This window comes from Rhinoraja longicauda, chromosome 34, assembly GCF_053455715.1.
Source record: "Rhinoraja longicauda isolate Sanriku21f chromosome 34, sRhiLon1.1, whole genome shotgun sequence".
Taxonomy (NCBI): domain Eukaryota; kingdom Metazoa; phylum Chordata; class Chondrichthyes; order Rajiformes; family Arhynchobatidae; genus Rhinoraja; species Rhinoraja longicauda.
The window spans coordinates 19764747-19782664 of record NC_135986.1 but is presented as its reverse complement, the minus strand read 5'-3'; the positions used below and the strand labels follow the sequence as shown (position 1 = coordinate 19782664).

Here is a 17918-nt window from a genome sequence, read left to right as displayed (position 1 = left end):
ACGACATCTTTTGAAATAACATGGTGCCCGGAGCGGATGGAGCCGGCGAGGATGAGGGGCGAAGAATGAGGCCGGAGGAGAGGAGATGCCAGGGTCTGTCCCACCAAGGGTTGCCAACTGTCCCGCATTAGCCGGGACATCCCGTATTTTGGGCTAAATTGGTTTGCCCTGTACGGGACCGCCCTTGTCCCGTATTAGTAGGGTTGCCAACTTCCTCACTCCCAAATAAGGGACAAAGGGTGACCTCACCCAGCCAGCGGCCACGTGCTCCTGCTCCACCAATGGCGGCCGCCCAGGCCGGGAGGCGGGTTGCTAAGCAACCTCCGTCAGGCGGCGCCCAGGCCTCCGGGCCTACACTGTCCCGACATCACTGTACAAAACAGGTAGGCACAGATTTTAACCACCATCTGCAGTTTTTTTACCTACAGCGCCCCCCAGGCCTAATACGTGACAAGGGCGGTCCCGTACGGGACAAGCTAATTTAGCCCAAAATATGGGATGTCCCAGCTAATACGGGACAGTTGGCAACCGTACTGCAGCCTCACAGCGCCAGAGACCCGGGTTCGATCCCGACTTTGCACGTTCTCCCCGTGACCTGCGTGGGTTTTCTCCAAGATCTTCGGTTTCCTCCCACACTCCAAAGACGTGCGGGTTTGTAGGTTGATTGGCTTGGTGTAAATGTAAAAATTGTCCCCAGTGTGTGTAGGATGGTGTTAGTGTGCGGGGATCGCTGGTCAGCGCGGACCCGGTTTGCCGAAGGGCCTGTTTCCGCACTGTATCCCTTAAGAAAAAAAAGACACCGTGTTTCTCCCCACCCTCCCATGTCTTGAATAACTCCATTCTCTTGAAGTTGCTAGTTTACAAATTTTTTAACATTTATTCCCCCCCCCCACAGACTCACAAAACATCAGCTGTTGCACAAGATTAAATAATTTTATTCACATGGAAAAACTGCAGTGGAGTGGCCCGCTCTCAGATCCGGAGAGGGTTGACGGGAGAGCAGACGGAAGGCGCCAGGATCGTGGACAGATTGCCGCTGTGTGTATGTGCTGTGCCTCGGGCAAGAGCTCTCGCTTCTGGCCGACTCGGTTCGGATTGGAGAGCGGGAATGAGGAACGGGAGCGGGATCACAGTGGGAATGCCTGTTCTTACCCCCGCGGGGCATCTCTCCGGGCAGTTCTCAGCGTTGCCTCATCCAGGGTCAGCCATCAGATACATACGTGAGGCGTTGAGTGAACAGGGTCAGATTTTCAGCACCTGGGCAGCCAGGCAGGGGGTCAGCCTCTCCTTCTCCGTCTCCCTGCTCCGCTGCTTCTGCACAAACAGACGTCCGTACGAGCCGCCAACCTGACCCTTCGTTAACCTCCCGGGGTTGATGCAGACACAGCCCAGGACATCCTAATGAGGCGGGGGGGGGGGGGAGAGAAAGCACAGGCGATTTAGAAGGATAGGAGGAGATCTTATCAAAACGTATAAGATTATTAAGGGGTTGGACACGTCAGAGGCAGGAAACATGTTCCCGATGTTGGGGGAGTCCAGAACCAGGGGCCACACACAGTTTAAGAATAAGGGGTCGGCCATTTAGAACGGAGATGAGGAAAAACGTTTTCAGTCAGAGAGTTGTGAATCTGTGGAATTCTCTGCCTCAGAAGGCAGTGGAGGCCAATTCTCTGAATGCATTCAAGAGAGAGCTGGATAGAGCTCTTAAGGATAGCGGAGTCAGGGGGTATGGGGAGAAGGCAGGAACGGGGTACTGATTGAGAATGATCAGCCATGATCACATTGAATGGCGGTGCGTACAGGCTCAAGGGACGAATGGCCTCCTCCTGCACCTATTGTCTATTGACACAACTCATCCCCAGTGTCTCCCACACATCCCTGCTTTTCTCCACAGAATAGACACAAAAAAGCTGGAGTAACTCAGCGGGTCAGGCAGCATCTGTGGAGAACATGGATAGGTGGCGTTTCACAGAGTGCTGGAGTAACTCAGCGGGTCAGGCAGCATCTGTGGAGAACATGGATAGGTGGCGTTTCACAGAGTGCTGGAGTAACTCAGCGGGTCAGGCAGCATCTGTGGAGAACATGGATAGGTGACGTTTCACAGAGTGCTGGAGTAACTCAGCGGGACAGGCAGCATCTGTGGAGAACATGGATAGGTGGCGTTTCACAGAGTGCTGGAGTAACTCAGCGGGACAGGCAGCATCTGTGGAGAACATGGATAGGTGGCGTTTCGCAGAGTGCCGGAGTAACTCAGCGGGTCAGGCAGCATCTCTGGAGAGAAGGAATGGGTTGAGACCCTTCTTCAGACTCATCATCTAAACGTTATTCCCTTATCATGTATCTGCACACTGTAAATGGATCAATTGTAATCATGTATTGTGTTTCTATTGATTGCTTAGCAAGCAACGAAAAGCTTTTCACTTCGAAGAAGGGTCTCGTCCCAAAACGTCACCCATTCCTTCTCTCCCGAGATGCTGCCTGACCCGCTGAGTTGCTCCGGCATTTTGTGTCTACCTAGTGTTGAGTTTGCCTTCCTTACTACCGATGCCTCGGTCTCCCGGGTAGTACAGACTCACCTTGACAAAGTACCGCAGCTCAGAGGGCACAATGAGGATGTCAGGGGTGACGGAAAGCTGTGCGTACATCTGAAAACATTCGTAGTCCATGTTCATCTCTTCTGCAGGCGGGTAGAGGGGATAGTAACTGTGGGGTGGAGAGAGGAGAGATACTAGATCAGAGATACGGTCGGTCCCTAGTTTTACCAGTGTCCAGCTTGACGACAGCTTTGCGATAACAGTGACCAAAATTGAACAAGACACTCTAAATGTGGCCTCGCCAATGTCTTATACACATCACGGTGGCGCAGCGGTAGAGTTGCCGCCTTACAGCGCCGGAGACCCGGGTTCCATCCCGACTACGGGCGCTGCCTGTACGGAGTTTGTACGTTCTCCCCGAGACCTGCGTGGGTTTTCTCCGAGATCTTCGGTTTCCTCCCACACTCCAAAGACGTGCGGGTTTGTAGGTTAATTGGCTTGCTGTATGTGTAAATTGTCCCTAGTGTGTGTGGGATAGTGCTAGCATGCGGGGATCGCTGGTCGGCGCGGACCCGGTGGGCCAAAAGGGCCTGTTTCCGCGCTGTATCTCTAAACTAAACTACCTAGTTTTAACCAGGGTCTGGCCTTTCCAGCTTGACGACATCTTTTCGATAACAGTGACCAAAACGGAACATGACACTCTAAACATGGCCTCACCAATGTCTGAAACAACAGTCAGATGAGCTCCCAACTTTTATATTCCTGCACCACTTGCGGGCATCTCTCAGAGTGGGGGGGCGGGCGAGCGGGATGGAAGGAGTGGGGGGGGGGGAGATGGCAGCCGACCAAGCCTAATCAGCTCACCTTCTCTGAGTCAGGATGTGCTTGAGGATTCTCGTGAAGCGGTCTGACCCTCCCAGAGAGCTGTGGAGAGAAGCACACACACACACACCCGGCCAGCGGGTTTAGCAGCCGTTTAGTCAATAGACAATAGGTGCAGGAGTAGGCCATTCAGCCCTTCGAGCCAGCACCGCCATTCAATGCGATCATGGCTGATCACTCTCAATCAGTACCCCGTTCCTGCCTTCTCCCTATACCCCCTCACTCCGCTATCCTTAAGAGCTCTATCCAGCTCTCTCTTGAAAGCATCCAACAAACTGGCCTCCACTGCCTTCTGAGGCAGAGAATTCCACACCTTCACCACTCTCTGACTGAAAAAGTTCTTCCTCATCTCCGTTCTAAATGGCCTACCCCTTATTCTTAAACTGTGGCCCCTTGTTCTGGACTTCCCCAACATTGGGAACATGTTTCCTGCCTCTAATGTGTCCAATCCCCTAATTATCTTATATGTTTCAATAAGATCCCCCCTCATCCTTCTAAATTGTCATCCCGAAAACCGCAAGGCTACCTCAGGGAATGAACGTGAATGCCAGGAATCAGGGAAACTCCCACACGAGAAACGTTCACACAGCTGAGAGATTCAGGACCAAGACGTTAAGATCACATGATCGGTCTTGTCACGGGGCGGTGCAGCGGGTAGAGCTGTTGCCTCACCGCGCCGGAGACCCCGGTTCCATCCCGACTACGGGCGCTGTCTGCACGGAGTTTGTACGTTCTCCCCGTGACCTCAGAGATCTTCGGTTTCCTCCCACGCTCAAAGACGTACAGGTTTGTGTGGGTTAATTGGCTTGGTAGAAATGTAAATTATAGAAACATAGAAAACAGGTGCAGGAGGAGGCCATTCGGCCCTTCGAGCCAGCACCGCCATTCATTGTGATCACGGCTGATCATCCACAATCAGTAACCCGTGCCTGCCTTCTCCCCATATCCCCTGACTCCGCTAGCCCCTAGAGCTCGATCTAACTCTCTTTTAAATTCATCCAGTGAATTGGCGTGAATGTGTGGGGATCGCTGGTCGGCACGGACTCGGTGGGCCGAAGGGCACGTGACCACGCTATCTCTCTAAACTAATCTCGGCACACCAACACCTTAATTTTCTTAGGAGACTGAGGAAATTGGGCATGTCCCGCGTGACTTGTACAAACCTCTACAGATACTGTACAAGGTACACATTCGGATTCCATCACAGCCCTCTGAGTTTAGTTTAAAGATTCAGCGCAGAAACAGGCCCTTCGGCCCACCGAGTCTGCACCGACCAGCGATCCCCACACACTAACCTACACACGCTAGGGACAATTTTGCATTCACACCAAGCCAATTAACCTACAAACCCCCACAAACAAAAACTCAGGTTCCTATTAAATCTTTCCCTCTCACCTTAAACCTATGTCCTCTGGTTCTCGATTCCCCTTCTCTGGGCAGAAGCCTCTGTGATTTTACCCCAAGAGGGACATAAAATGCTGGAGTAACTCAGCGGGACGGGCAGAATTCTCTGGAGAGAAGGAATGGGTGACGTCTCGGACTGAAGTCTGAAGAAGGGTCTCGACCCGAAACTTCCCCCATTCCTTCTCTCCGGAAATGCTGCCTGTTCTAGATTTAGATTTAGAGATACAGCACGGAAACAGGTCCGCGCCGCCCAGTGATCCCTGCACACTAACACTCTCCTACACACACTAGGGACAATTTTTACATGTTACCCACTCAATTAACCTACAAACCTGCACGTCTTTGGAGTGTGGGAGGAAACCGAAGATCTCGGAGAAAACCCACGCAGGTCACGGGGAGAACGTACAAACTCCGTACAGGCGGCGCCCGTAGTCAGGATCGAACCTGAGTCTCCGGCGCTGCATTCGCTGTAAGGCGGCAACTCTACCGCTGCGCCACCGTGCCGCCCGTGTTCCACTGAGTTACTCCAGCTTTTTGTGCCGATCTTCGGTTTAAACCAGTATCTGCTGTTCCTTCCTGCACTGTACCTGACCTATTCCTCTCATGGTTTTGTACACGTCTGTAAGATCTCCACTCAGCCTGGAATAAAGTCCAAGAATAAGCTCAGGGCGAGGAGCCAGGCTTGCCATTTCACGTCTGATGGATCACATCGCGGCAAAGCTTTGTAACGTGAAGCTGCCTGAAGAGCTCGGCTAGTTCCCAGTCCGCACATGGGAAGCATCTGGGTCGGGATGGAGGGAGCATCCGGCCAGGAGTAGCCAACTCGAGGAGCTGGTGGCCTTTCCTGGAGACCGGCGGAGCTTGCAATCGCTTTGCCGAGTGTACAGGGTTTGAACGTTCTCCCCGTGACCTGCGGGGGGTTTTCTCCGGGTGCTCCGGTTTCCTCCCTCACTCCAGACGCGCGGGATTGTAGGTTAAACTAGACCAGGTGGACCCGTTGGGCCCAAACCTCTCCTGCATTGGTGCAGCACCCTTTCCTCCCCACTCCACCTCTCCAGCTCCCCCCCTCCCTCCCCTCCCCACTCCATCCCCCTCAACCCCCTTATCCTCCCTCCCTCCCTCCTTCCCCCCTCCCTCCCTCCCTCCCTAGGAGATAGATTTCAACTTTAAAATGTGAATAACTTTAAAAATATAACACCGATGGCAATTAAACTTCTTCCATTAGCACCAAAGGGACGACGGTGAGAAAGGTGGGCCTAGAATTGTCGCGCTAGTGTACCATTTTGGTTGTAATTCAGGAACAAACAAACAAATGAGAGTTTTAGTATATAGATGGCTCGGTAAAAACTGTAAATTGTCCTTGGTGTGTGTAGGATAGTGTCAGTCATTGCTGGTCGGCATGGACTGCGGTGGGCCGAAAGGCCTGTTTCCACGCTGTATCTCTAAACGAAACTAAGCAAAAGAGGCCGGGAGTAAACAAGCCCACCGAGGGTTTTGCGAAGGCATTTTATTTACACCACCATCAATTATAAGATTAGCACAGACTGGAAAAGGACAGGCTGAAATTGGCAGTGGCTTGATATCAGTCATGATGCATCTGCAGTTCAACCTCTCCACATCTGTTTCTCATCTTCTCCCTGTTACTTCCCCACTTATATTTAATCATTTAACACAGCAGGACGTTTTGACATGACAGCTATTACTTAGAAACACAAAAACATAGACAATAGGTGCATGAGTAGGCCATTCGGCCCTTCGAGCCAGCACCGCCATTCAACATGATCATGGCAGATCATCCAAAATCAGTACCCCGTTCCTGCTTTTTCCCCATATCCCTTGATTCCGTTAGCCCCAAGAGCCAAATCTAACTCTCTCTTGAAAACATCCAGTGAATTGGCCTCCACTGCCTTCTGTGGCAAAAAAATCCAGATTCACAACTCTCTGAGTGAAAAAGTTTTTCCTCATCTCAGTCCAAAATGGCCCACCCCTTAGTCTTAAACTGTGTGTGGCCCCTGGTTCTGGACTCCCCCAACATTGGGAACATTTTTCCTGCATCTACCCTGTCCAATCCTTTAAGAATTATACATGTTTCTATAAGATCCCCTCTCATCCTTCTAGATTTCAGTGACAGCTGGATTACGATTGCAACTTTGTTTGGAGTCATAGACTTATAGAGTGACACAGCGTGGAAACAGGCCCTTCAGCCCAACTTGCCCACGCCGGCCAACAATGTCCCAGCTACACTAGTCCCACCTGCCTGCGATTGGTCCATCTCCCTCCAAACCTGTCCTGTCCATGTACCTGTCTAACTGTTTCTTAAACATTGGGATAGTCCCAGCCTCAACTACTTCCTCCGGCAGCTCGTTCCATACACCCACCACCCTCTGTGTGAAAAGTTACCCCTCAGATTCCTATTAAATCTTTCCCCCTTCACCTTGAACCTGTGTCCTCTGGTCCTTGATTCCCCTACTCCGAGCAAGAGACTCTGTGCGTCTACCCGATCTATTCCTCTCATGATTTTGTACACCTTTATAAGATCACCCCTCATCCTCCTGCGCTCCAAGGAATAGAGACCCAGCCCGCTCAACCTCTCCCTGTAGCTCTCACCCTCTAGTCCTGGCAACACCCTCGTTTAAAATGCAAGAATCTTTGGAAAGGCTGGACGTGGCTATTTAATAGTCATGTCAAGCAGCAGGGTTAGATTGTAACCTCTGGCAACATCCATCCAAGATGCACAGTCCAAGGAATGAAGGCAGCGCATAGGAATGTGGAAAACAGGAGAGGACTCGGCCAGCAAGCCCCAGAGCACAGTCACAGGCCCCGCATAAACCTGCAGCCAAAATGGCAACCTCCTCCAACATCCCTGCCAAGATTAGTTTAAAGACCTTCATAACTTCCCCAGATGTGCGTGTGTCAAAATGTGAGAGGGAAAGACACAGAGAGAGAGAGAGAGAGAGAGAGAAAGACAGAGTGAGAGAGAGAGAGGAAAGACAGAGAGGAAAGACAGAAAGAGAGGGAGAGAGAGAGACAGCGAGAGAGAGTTCTATACTTTGGCAATATAATGATGTATCTTATCATGCCAATAAAGTATTTAAATTGAAAAATTGAATTGAAAAAAAAAATTGAAATTGAGAGAGAGAGAGAAAGATACAGACTGAGAGAAAGGCAGAGAGAGAGAGAGAGAGGAGAGATAGAGAGAGAGAGAGAGAGAGAGAGAGAGAGAGAGAGAGAGAGAGAGAGAGAGAGAGAGAGAGAGAGAGAGAGAGAGAGAGAGAGAGAGAGAGAGAGAGAGAGAGAGAGAGAGAGAGAGAGAGAGAGAGAGAGAGAGAGAGAGAGAGAGAGAGAGAGAGAGAGGAGAGAGAGAGAGAGAGAGGAAAGGCAGAGAGAGAGAAGAGGGAAAGAAAGAGAGGGAGAGAACAGAAGGGGAGAGAAAGACAGAGAGAGACGGAGAAAGAGAGAAAACAGAGAGGGAGAGAGAGAAAGGGAAAGACACAGATAGACCTAGAGAGAACGGCAGAAAACAGAGAGAGAGAGAGAGGCAGAAAACAGAGAGAGAGCGAGAGAGGAAAGACAGAGAGAGAGAGAGAGAGAAGAGGGAAGAAAGAGAGGGAGAGAACAATAGAGGGGGAGAAAAAGACAGAGATGGAGAAAGAGAAAAACAGAGAGGGAGAGAAAGAGAGAGAGAGAGTGAGAAGGCCAGGCAGAATCTGTGGAGAGAAGCTGTCAACACTCCCACGTTAACTATCCCTCTGAAGGCAGGGTCTCGCAACTGAAGCCTGGCAATGATGCGTTTCCAGCGCTTTGGGTTATTTTGAGTAAAAACCTATTCTTGCTGCTTATCAGGTCAGTAACCCCGCCCCCCCAACCTTAATTTCCCAATCAGCTCACAACTGATATTTACATTGCAACTTAAATCAAATATTAAAAAAAGCAAAATATTATACAGAAGCCTTAATAAACAACTTTTGCTTGCCAAGTCACCCTGCACTGGATGCACAAATACTCGAGAAAGGGACTTAAAACAGAGGAAATTCCTGATTACTTAAGTATTAAAAAATACAGACAGAGAGTTTCTATTCCTTGGAGCGCAGGAGGATGAGGGGCGATCTTATAGAGGTGTACAAAATCATGAGAGGAATAGATCGGGTAGATGCACAGAGTCTCTTGCCCAGAGTAGGGGAATCGAGGACCAGAGGACATAGGTTTAAGATGGGGGGGGGGGGGGGGGGAGATTTAATTGGAACCCGAGGGGCAACTTTTTATTTTACACGCAGATGGTGGTGGGTGTATGGAACGAGCTGCCGGAGGAGGTAGTTGAGGCAAGGTCTTTTGCAATGTTTAAGAAACATTTAGACAGGTACATGGATAAGACAGGTTGGGAGGGATATGGGCCAAACGCGGGCAGGTGGGACTAGTGTAGCTGGGACATGTTGGTTGGTGTGGGCAAGTTGGGCCAAAGCGCTCAGACATCCGGGTTCGATCCCGACTACGGGTGCTGTCTGTACAGAGTTTGTACGTTCTCCCCGTGACCTGCGTGCGTTTTCTCCGGGAGCTCAGGTTTCCTCCCACGCTCCAAAGACGTGCAGGTTTGTAGGTTAATTGGCTTCGGTAAAATTGTAAATTGTCCCTAGTGTGTGTAGGATAGTGTTAGTGAACATTGTGATGTCTGGTAGACCAGGACTCCCTCGATGGGCCGAAGGGCCTAATTTCCACACCGTATCTCTAATACTAAACTAAGATGAAAAGACGGAAAGTTTAGAGATACAGTGCGGAAACAGTCCCTTTCAGCCCACCGGGTCCGCGACGACCAGCGATCCCCGCACATTAACACCATCCTACACCCACTGGGGACAATTTTTACATTTACCAAGCCAATTAACCTAGAAACCTGCACGTCTTTGGAGGGTGGGAGGAAACCGAAAATCTCAGAGAAAACCCACGCAGGTCACGGGGAGAACGTACAAACTCCGTACAGACAGCACCCGAAGTCAGGATGGAACCGGGGTCTCCGGCGCTACATTCGCTGTAAGGCAGCAACTCTAGCGCTGCACCACCTACGTGTGAGGCAAAACGATTGAAGATTTGCAGATTGTGAAGCTAGAGGAAGGATCGTGGGAGGAAAGGGAGGGGTAGAACTAGGCGCGAGTTCAGGTGGTCCGAAGACTCGGTGGGCCGAATGGCCTGTTTCCATTCTGTACTTCTAAAGTCTAATAATAGGTGGATGGAAGTTAAATAAGGAACCGGCACAAAATGCTGGAGTAACTCAGCGGGATGGGCAGCATCTTCATCAGTCTGAAGAAGGGTCTCAACCCGAAACGTCACCCATTCCTTCTCTCCAGAGATGCTACCTGTCCCGCTGAGTTACCCCAGCATTTTGTGTCTATCTTCGAATAAACCAGCATCTACAGTTTTATTTCCTACACATTAAATCAGGGGTGGTTGGGTTAAGTTGATAAGTTGGTTTAACAGTGGAATTAGTCAGATCTCGAAGGACCATAGAAATATGGAAAATAGGTGCAGGAGGCCATTCAGCCCTTCGAGCCAACACCACCATTCATTGTGATCGTGGCTGATCATCCACAATTGGTAACCCGTGCCTGCCTTCTCCCCATATCCCTTGATTCCGCTGGCCCTTAGAGCTCTATCCAACTCTCTTTTAAATTTCCCGGTGAATTGGCCTCCAGTCTTCTGTGGCAGAAATTGACAACTCTCTGGGTGGAAAAGTTTTTTCTCATCTCAGTTTTAAATGGCCGACCCCTTTATTCTTAGACTGTGTGTTGCCCCCCTGGTTCTGGACTCCACCCAACATTGGGAACATTTCTCCCCAAAGATGAGGCTGTGTGTGGATAGGAGTTGAACGGAGGTTGCAGTGGAGCTGGTGGCAGTGAACGCCGCGTCTCATAGAAACATAGAAAATAGGTGCAGGAGTAGGCCATTCGGCCCTTCGAGCCTGTACGCACCGCCATTCAATGTGATCATGGCTGATCATCCAACTCAGTATCCCGTGCCTGCCTTCTCTCCATACCCCCTGATCCCTTTAGCCACAAGGCCCACATCTAACTCCCTCTTAAATATAGCCAATGAACTGGCCTCAACTACCTTCTGTGGCAGAGAATTCCACAGATTCATCACTCTCTGTGTGAAGAAAAACTTTCTCATCTTGGTCCTAAAAGACTTCCCCCTTATCCTTAAACTGTGACCCCTTGTTCTGGACTTCCCCAACATCGGGAACAATCTTCCTGCATCTAGCCTGTCCAACCCTTTAAGAATTTTGTAAGTTTCTATAAGATCCCCCCTCAATCTTCTAAATTCCAGCGAGTACAAGCCGAGTCTATCCAGTCTTTCTTCATATGAAAGTCCTGCCATCCCAGGGATCAATCTGGTGAACCTTCTCTGTACTCCCTCTATGGCAAGAATGTCTTTCCTCAGATTAGGAGACCAAAACTGTACGCAATACTCCAGGTCTCTGCTGATACAGCCGGCTGACCACGTACCTGTTGATCTCCTCTGCGCTCATATGCATGAGAACGTCGGTCGATGTCACCCCGAAGACCACCCCGTTGATGCTCAGCGTGGTGGGGTCCGAGACAAAATGGACCCGCTGTCAGAAAGAAGCAAATGTGATCAGACTCTTAAAGATGTCTTACCTTCCCACACAAGTTCACAAGTTATAAGGGTAGAATTAGGCCATTCAGCCCATTTGAGCCAGCACCGCCATTCAATGTGATCATGGCTGATCATTCTCAATCAGTACCCCGTTCCTGCCTTCTCCCCATAACCCCTGACTCCGCTATCCTTAAGAGCTCTATCTAGCTCTCTCTTGAATGCATTCAGAGAATTGGCCTCCACTGCCTTCTGAGGCAGAGAATCCCACAGATTCACAACTCTCTGACTGAAAAAGTTTTTCCTCGTCTCCGTTCTAAATGGCCGACCCCTTATTCTTAAACTGTGGCCCTTGGTTCTGGACTCCCCCAACATTGGGAACATGTTTCCCGCCTCTAGCGTGTCCAATCCCTTAATAATCTTATATGTTTCAATAAGATCCCCTCTCATCCGTCTAAATTCCAGTGTATACAAGCCTAGCCGCTCCAGTCTTTCAACGTACGACAGTCCCGCCATTTCATTCACACGTTTAAACTATAGTGTTTTACTCTTAATGTGTTATGCTTTATTCTTAATTGTTTACCGTATGTTCGTGTTGTTACTTGCGAGCGGAGCACCAAGGCACATTCCTTGTATGTGTACATACTTGGGCCAATTAACTTATTCAATTTAATTCAAAACAGTGCGGTGAAACGAAAATAAAAGGAAAAGAATTACCCCCTTATCTTCCTTGGCTGGCTCAAAGCAGTGGAACGGTGGCTGGGGGTAGACAAAGTCGTGGTGGACATCTCGTAGCGACGGCACAAACACAAGGTGAGACCCAGAGCTGCACAGAAAACACAAGAGTTAAACAGAAGTGAGACACACAGAGTACTGGAGTAACTCAGCGGGTCAGGCAGCATTGAGGAGAACACGGATAGGTGATGTTTCACAGAGTGCTGGAGTAACTCAGCGGGTCAGGCAGCATCTCTGGAGAACATGGATAGGTGACGTTTCACAGAGTGCTGGAATAACTCAGCGGGTCAGGCAGCATCTGTGGAGAACGTGGATAGGTGACGTTTCACAGAGTGCTGGAGTAACTCAGCGGGTCATGCAGCATCTCTGGAGAACACGGATAGGTGACGTTTCACAGAGTGCTGGAGTAACTCAGCGGGTCAGGCAGCATCTGTGGAGAACACGGATAGGTGACGTTTCACAGAGTGCTGGAGTAACTCAGCGGGTCAGGCAGCATCTCGGGAGAGAAGGAGTGGGCGACGTTTCGGGTCGAGACCCTTCTTCAGGCTCAGGGGAGGGGGAGACACAGAGATAAGGAAGTGTAAGGTGTGAAAACAGGAGGAGTGCAGCGTAGCTTCACGAGGTTAATTCCCAGGATGGCGGGACTGACATATAATGAAAGAATGGATCGACTGGGCTTGTATTCATTGGAATTTAGATGGATGATAGGGGATGTTATAGAAACATATAAAATTCTTAAAGGATTGGACAGACTAGAGGCAGGAAACATGTCCCCCACGTTGGGGGAGTCCAGAACCAGGGGTCACAGTTTAAGAATAAGGGGTCGGCCATTTAGGACTGAGATGAGGAAAAACTTTTCCACCCAGAGAGTTGTGAGTCTGTGGAATTCTCTGCCACAGGCGGCAGTGGAGGCCGATTCACTGGCTGTTTTCAAGACAGAGTTAGATTTAGCTCTTGGGGCTAATGGAATCAAGGGATATGGGGGAGAAAGCAGGAAAGGGGTACTGATTGTGGATGATCAGCCATGATCATATTGAATGGCAGTGCTGGCTGGAAGGGCCGAATGGCCTCCTCCTGCACCTATTTTTCTATGGTTTTGGCCCATCGTCTACCCCGCCATTCCATCGTGGCTGATCTATCTCTCCCTCCTAACCCCATTCTCCTGCCTTCTCCCCATAACCCCTGACACCCGCACTGATCGAGAATCTACCCGAAGGGTCTCGACCCGAAACGTCACCCATTCCTTCTGTCCTGAGATGCTGCCTGACCTGCTGAGTTACTCCAGCATTTTGTGAATAAGAATCTATCTATCTCTGCCTTAAAAATATCTGCTGACTTGGCCTCCACAGCCTTCTGCTGCTGGGAAATCAGCCCGCTGGCCCCCTGCCAGCTTAGTTCTGGCACGTCCAGTGAAGCTGATGGATGTTCAGAGAACAGTGTTGACAACAACTTCCCTTTCCCTCAGTTAATTTTAAATTACTTTGCCGCGCATGCAAATCTTTTTAGTTTAGTTTAGAGATACGGCGCGGCAACAGGCCCTTCGGCCCACCGAGTCCGTGCCGACCAGCGATCCCCGCACACTAGCACTATCCCACACGCACACACACTAGGGATGATTTACATTTACACCAAGCCAATTAACTAATTACAGTCTGCGGGACATAATTAGAATCACAGGGCGCTGGTGTGGGTGGGGTGGGGTGCGGCCCTCTTCATAAACACATCTGAAGCAGTGTCCCGATTCAAAATGTCCCGTTGATGTTCTCCAGAGATGCAGCCTGACCCGCTGAGTTTAGTTTAGTTTAGTTTATATAAATAGTGCGGAAACAGGCCCTTCAGCCCACCGGGTCCGCATCAACCAGCGATCTCCGCATATTAACACAATCCTACACACACCAGGGACATTTTTAAATTAAATGAGCCAATTAACCTACAAACCTGCACGTCTTTGGAGTGTGGGAGGAAACCGAAGATCTCGGCAAAAACCCACGCAGGTCACGGGGAGAACGTACAAACTACGTACAGACGGCGCCCGTAGTCGGGATGGAACCCAGGTCTCCGGCGCTGCATTCGCTGTAAGGCAGCAACTCTACCGCTGCGCCACCGTGACCGCCCTAAATGCCGCCCTTGGGATGTGGGAGGAAACCGGAGCACCCGGAGGAAACCCACGTGGCCACGGGGAGAACTTGCAAACTCCACACGCACAGACAGCGCCCGGGGGTCAGGATGGAAACCGGGGTATCTGGCGTTGTCAGGTGACAACTAAACTGAATGTTGTTTAGTAAGGGGGAAAAAAAAAAGAAAATGGTGGAGTAACTCAGTGGGTTGTAATCAAAGATACTAGAAGAACAAGATGGACCACTCCGTCGAAATCGCCTATACTGAAGTGTGGTACGCAAAGGAGCGTGACGTCCACCATTTTAGTAAGCAAAACCCGCCGCTCGCTATGCCTCTCGCAGTGTAATCAGTGTTTTGGGGGAAGAGTATGTGTGATGATACCGTAAAAATGCAGAATATATCTCATCTATCAATTCACAGATTTTTGTTATTTTTCTTTTTAAATGTTTCTGCAATGTTCGGGGGGGGGGGGGGGGGGGGGGTCCAGAACCAGGGGCCACAGTTTAAGAATAAGGGGTCGGCCATTTAGAACGAAGATGAGGAAAAACTTTTTCACTCAGTGTTGTGAATCTGTGGAATTCTCTGCCTCAGAAGGCAGTGGAGGCCAATTCTCGGAATGCATTCAAGAGAGAGCTAGATAGAGCTCTTAAGGATAGCGGAGTCAGGGGGTATGGGGAGAAGACAGGAACGGGGTACTGATTGAGAATGATCGGCCATGATCACATGATCACTGGCTCGAAGGGCCGAATGGCCTCCTCCTGCACCTATTGTCTATTGTTTCTGCCTACTAAAATGGCGCCGTGACATACTATGGTTTTTAGGGTCCAGTGGTCTATCTTGCTCCTCTAGTATCTTTGGTTGCAATTGAACGGATTTAGGGTGGTTAATGAAAAAACACGTACCCCCTGGTTCCTTCCACAATCCCTTTCATGCATTGCTTAAAAACGTCCAGGAATGTCGCCATCAACTGGCAGTTCTGGCAACGAAAAAACAGGAACAATATCAGAAACCAAAGATAAGACACAAAATGCTGGAGAACCAGAGAAACTTAGAAAACAGGTGCAGGAGGAGGCCATTCGCCTCATTGAGCCAGCATCGTCATTCCTTGTGATCGTGGCTGATCGTCCACAATCAGTAACCCGTGCCTGCCTTCTCCCCACATCCCTTGATTCCGCTAGCCCCTAGAGCTCTATCTAACTCTCTCTTTTAAATTCATCCAGTGAATTGGCCTCCACTGCCTTCTCTGGTGACAGAGAATTAATTCCACAAATTCGCAACTCTCTGGGTGGAAAAAGTTTTTTTCTTCTCACCACAGTTTTAAATGGCCTCCCCTTTATTCTTAGACTGTGTGTGGCCCCTGGTTCTGGACTCCCCCAACATTGGGAACATTTTATCTGCATCTAGCTTGTCCGGTCCTTTCATAATTTTATACGTCTCTACAAGATCCAATTCCCTTTCCAAAATGCTGAACCAAGCTACTGACCCATCGCATTGCAAGTCCCACTTCAGAAACATAGAAAGTAGGTGCAGGAGGAGGGCATTTGGCCCTTCCAGCCAGCACTGCCCTTCATTGTGATCATGGCTGACCATCCACAATCAGTAACCCGTGCCTGCCTTCTCCCCATATCCCTTGATTCCGCTAGCCCCTAGAGCTCTATCTCTCTAACTGCATAAAAAAAGGAACACACTCCCCCCCCCTCCTCTGGTTCTTGGCCAATAACCCCCATGCACTTTGAACTTGTATTTAAGCAAAGCGTGTCCAATCTCACCTCAATCTGCTCATGCCTGCAGTCCACAAACGGCCCCAACTGTAGGAAAGATGAACATGGAAAAAGACAGCCAGTTATTTACAAGAGACAACCAGGACAATGATAGACACAAAATGCTGGAGTAAACTCAGTGGGACAGGCAGCATCTCGGGAGAGGAGGAATGGGTGACGTTTCATGTCGAGAGCTGGAGTATTGTGTGCAGTTTTGGTCTCCTAATTTGAGGAAGGACGTCCTTGCTATTGAGGCAGTGCAGCGCAGGTTCACCAGGTTAATCCCCGGGATGGCGGGACTGTCATATGAGGAAAGATTGGAAAGACTGGGCTTGTATTCACTGGAGTTTAGAAGGATGAGAGGGGATCTTATAGAGACGTATAAAATTATAAAAGGACTGGACAAGCTAGATGCAGGAAAAATGTTCCCAATGTTTGGAGGAGTCCAGAACCAGGGGCCACACACACACAGTCAGAGAATAAAGGGGAGGCCATTTAAAACTGAGGTGAGAAAAAAATATTCACCCAGAGAGTTGTGAATTTGTGGAATTAATTCTCTGCCACAGAGGGCAGTGGAGGCCAATTCACTGGATGAATTTAAAAGAGAGTTAGATAGAGCTCTAGGGGCTGGCGGAATCAAGGGATATGGGGAGAAGGCAGGCACAGCTACAGGACACAATGTCTGACAGATGGAAACATCACTTTAATAGACGGGATCATAAGTGACAGGGGTAGAATCAGGCCATTCGGCCCATCAAGTCTACTCCGCCATTGATTCATGGCTTATTTATCACTCCCTCCTAACCCCATTCTTCTGCCTTCTCCCCATAATTCCTGACACCCGTCCTAATCAATAATCTATCCATCTCTGCCGTACAAATATCTGAAGAAGGGTCTCGACCCAAAAAGTTACCCATTCCTTCTCTCCCGAGATGCTGCCTGACCCGCTGAGTTACTTCAGCATTTTGTGTCTACCTTCCATTGATTTGGCCTCCACAGCCTTCTGTGGCAAAGAATTCCACAGATTCACCACCCTCTGACTAAAGAAATCCCTCCTCGTCTCCTTCCTAAAAGAACGTCCTTTAATTCTGAGGCTGTGCCCTCTGGTCCTAGACTCTCCCACTAGTGGAAACATCCTCTCCACACCCACTCTATCCAGGCCGCTCACTATTCTGCACGTTTCAATGAGGGCCCCCAATTCTCATACCTGTAAAATCCGCCTGAACCGATGAGCTAACGTACCAATATACAGACAGCTGGTTGGTCTCTGTTGATGGCGTCGATGAGGTCCATCATGGGGTCGAAGGTGAAGCTGTCGGACGTGGTGTAGGGTCCACAGGCCACCACGACCATCTGCTGCTCCAGACCTGAGGGGACAATTCACAGCTCTTCAACCTCCATCTGAAACCAGAACCGCCCCCCCCCCTAATACCCATCCCTGCCCCATCCCCGTCCCTACCCCATCCCCCCAAGATGTGGGCGGTCACGGTGGCGCAGCGGTAGAGTTGCTGCCTTACAGCGAATGCAGCGCCGGAGACCCGTGTTCCATCCCGACTACGGGTGCTGTCTGTGCGGAGTTTGCACGTTCTCCCCGTGACCTGCGTGGGTTTTCTCCGAGATCTTCCGTTTCCTCCCACACTCCAAAGACGTGCAGGTGTGTAGGTTAATTAGCTTGGTGTAAATGTAAAAATTGTCCCTAGTGGGTGTCGGATAGCGCTAGTGTGCGGGGATCGCTGGTCGGCGCGGACCCGGTGGGCCGAAAGGACCTGTTTCCGCGCTGCCTCTCTAAACTAAACTAGGGACAATTTTACCGCAGCCAATTAACCTACAAACCTGCACGTCTTTGGAGTGTGGGAGGAAACCGGAGCACCCGGAGAAAACA

General features: G+C 50.0%; 1 protein-coding gene across 2 annotated transcripts in view; it reads right to left on the bottom strand.

Moving 5' to 3' along the window:
- Nucleotides 1-923: 923 nt before the first annotated feature.
- The window catches only part of pola2 (polymerase (DNA directed), alpha 2), a 37414-nt gene continuing 20419 nt past the window's right edge, over nt 924-17918 (bottom strand). For both annotated transcript variants that reach the window (XM_078427718.1, XM_078427717.1), the window contains exons 12-19: nt 17279-17403; nt 16046-16084; nt 15179-15252; nt 12141-12249; nt 11315-11421; nt 3399-3458; nt 2577-2703; nt 924-1398 (exon numbers count right to left, since the gene is read on the bottom strand). In XM_078427718.1, coding sequence (XP_078283844.1) covers nt 1243-1398; nt 2577-2703; nt 3399-3458; nt 11315-11421; nt 12141-12249; nt 15179-15252; nt 16046-16084; nt 17279-17403 — 797 coding nt within the window. In that variant the 3' untranslated portion in view covers nt 924-1242. The remainder of the gene's footprint in view (nt 1399-2576; nt 2704-3398; nt 3459-11314; nt 11422-12140; nt 12250-15178; nt 15253-16045; nt 16085-17278; nt 17404-17918) is intronic.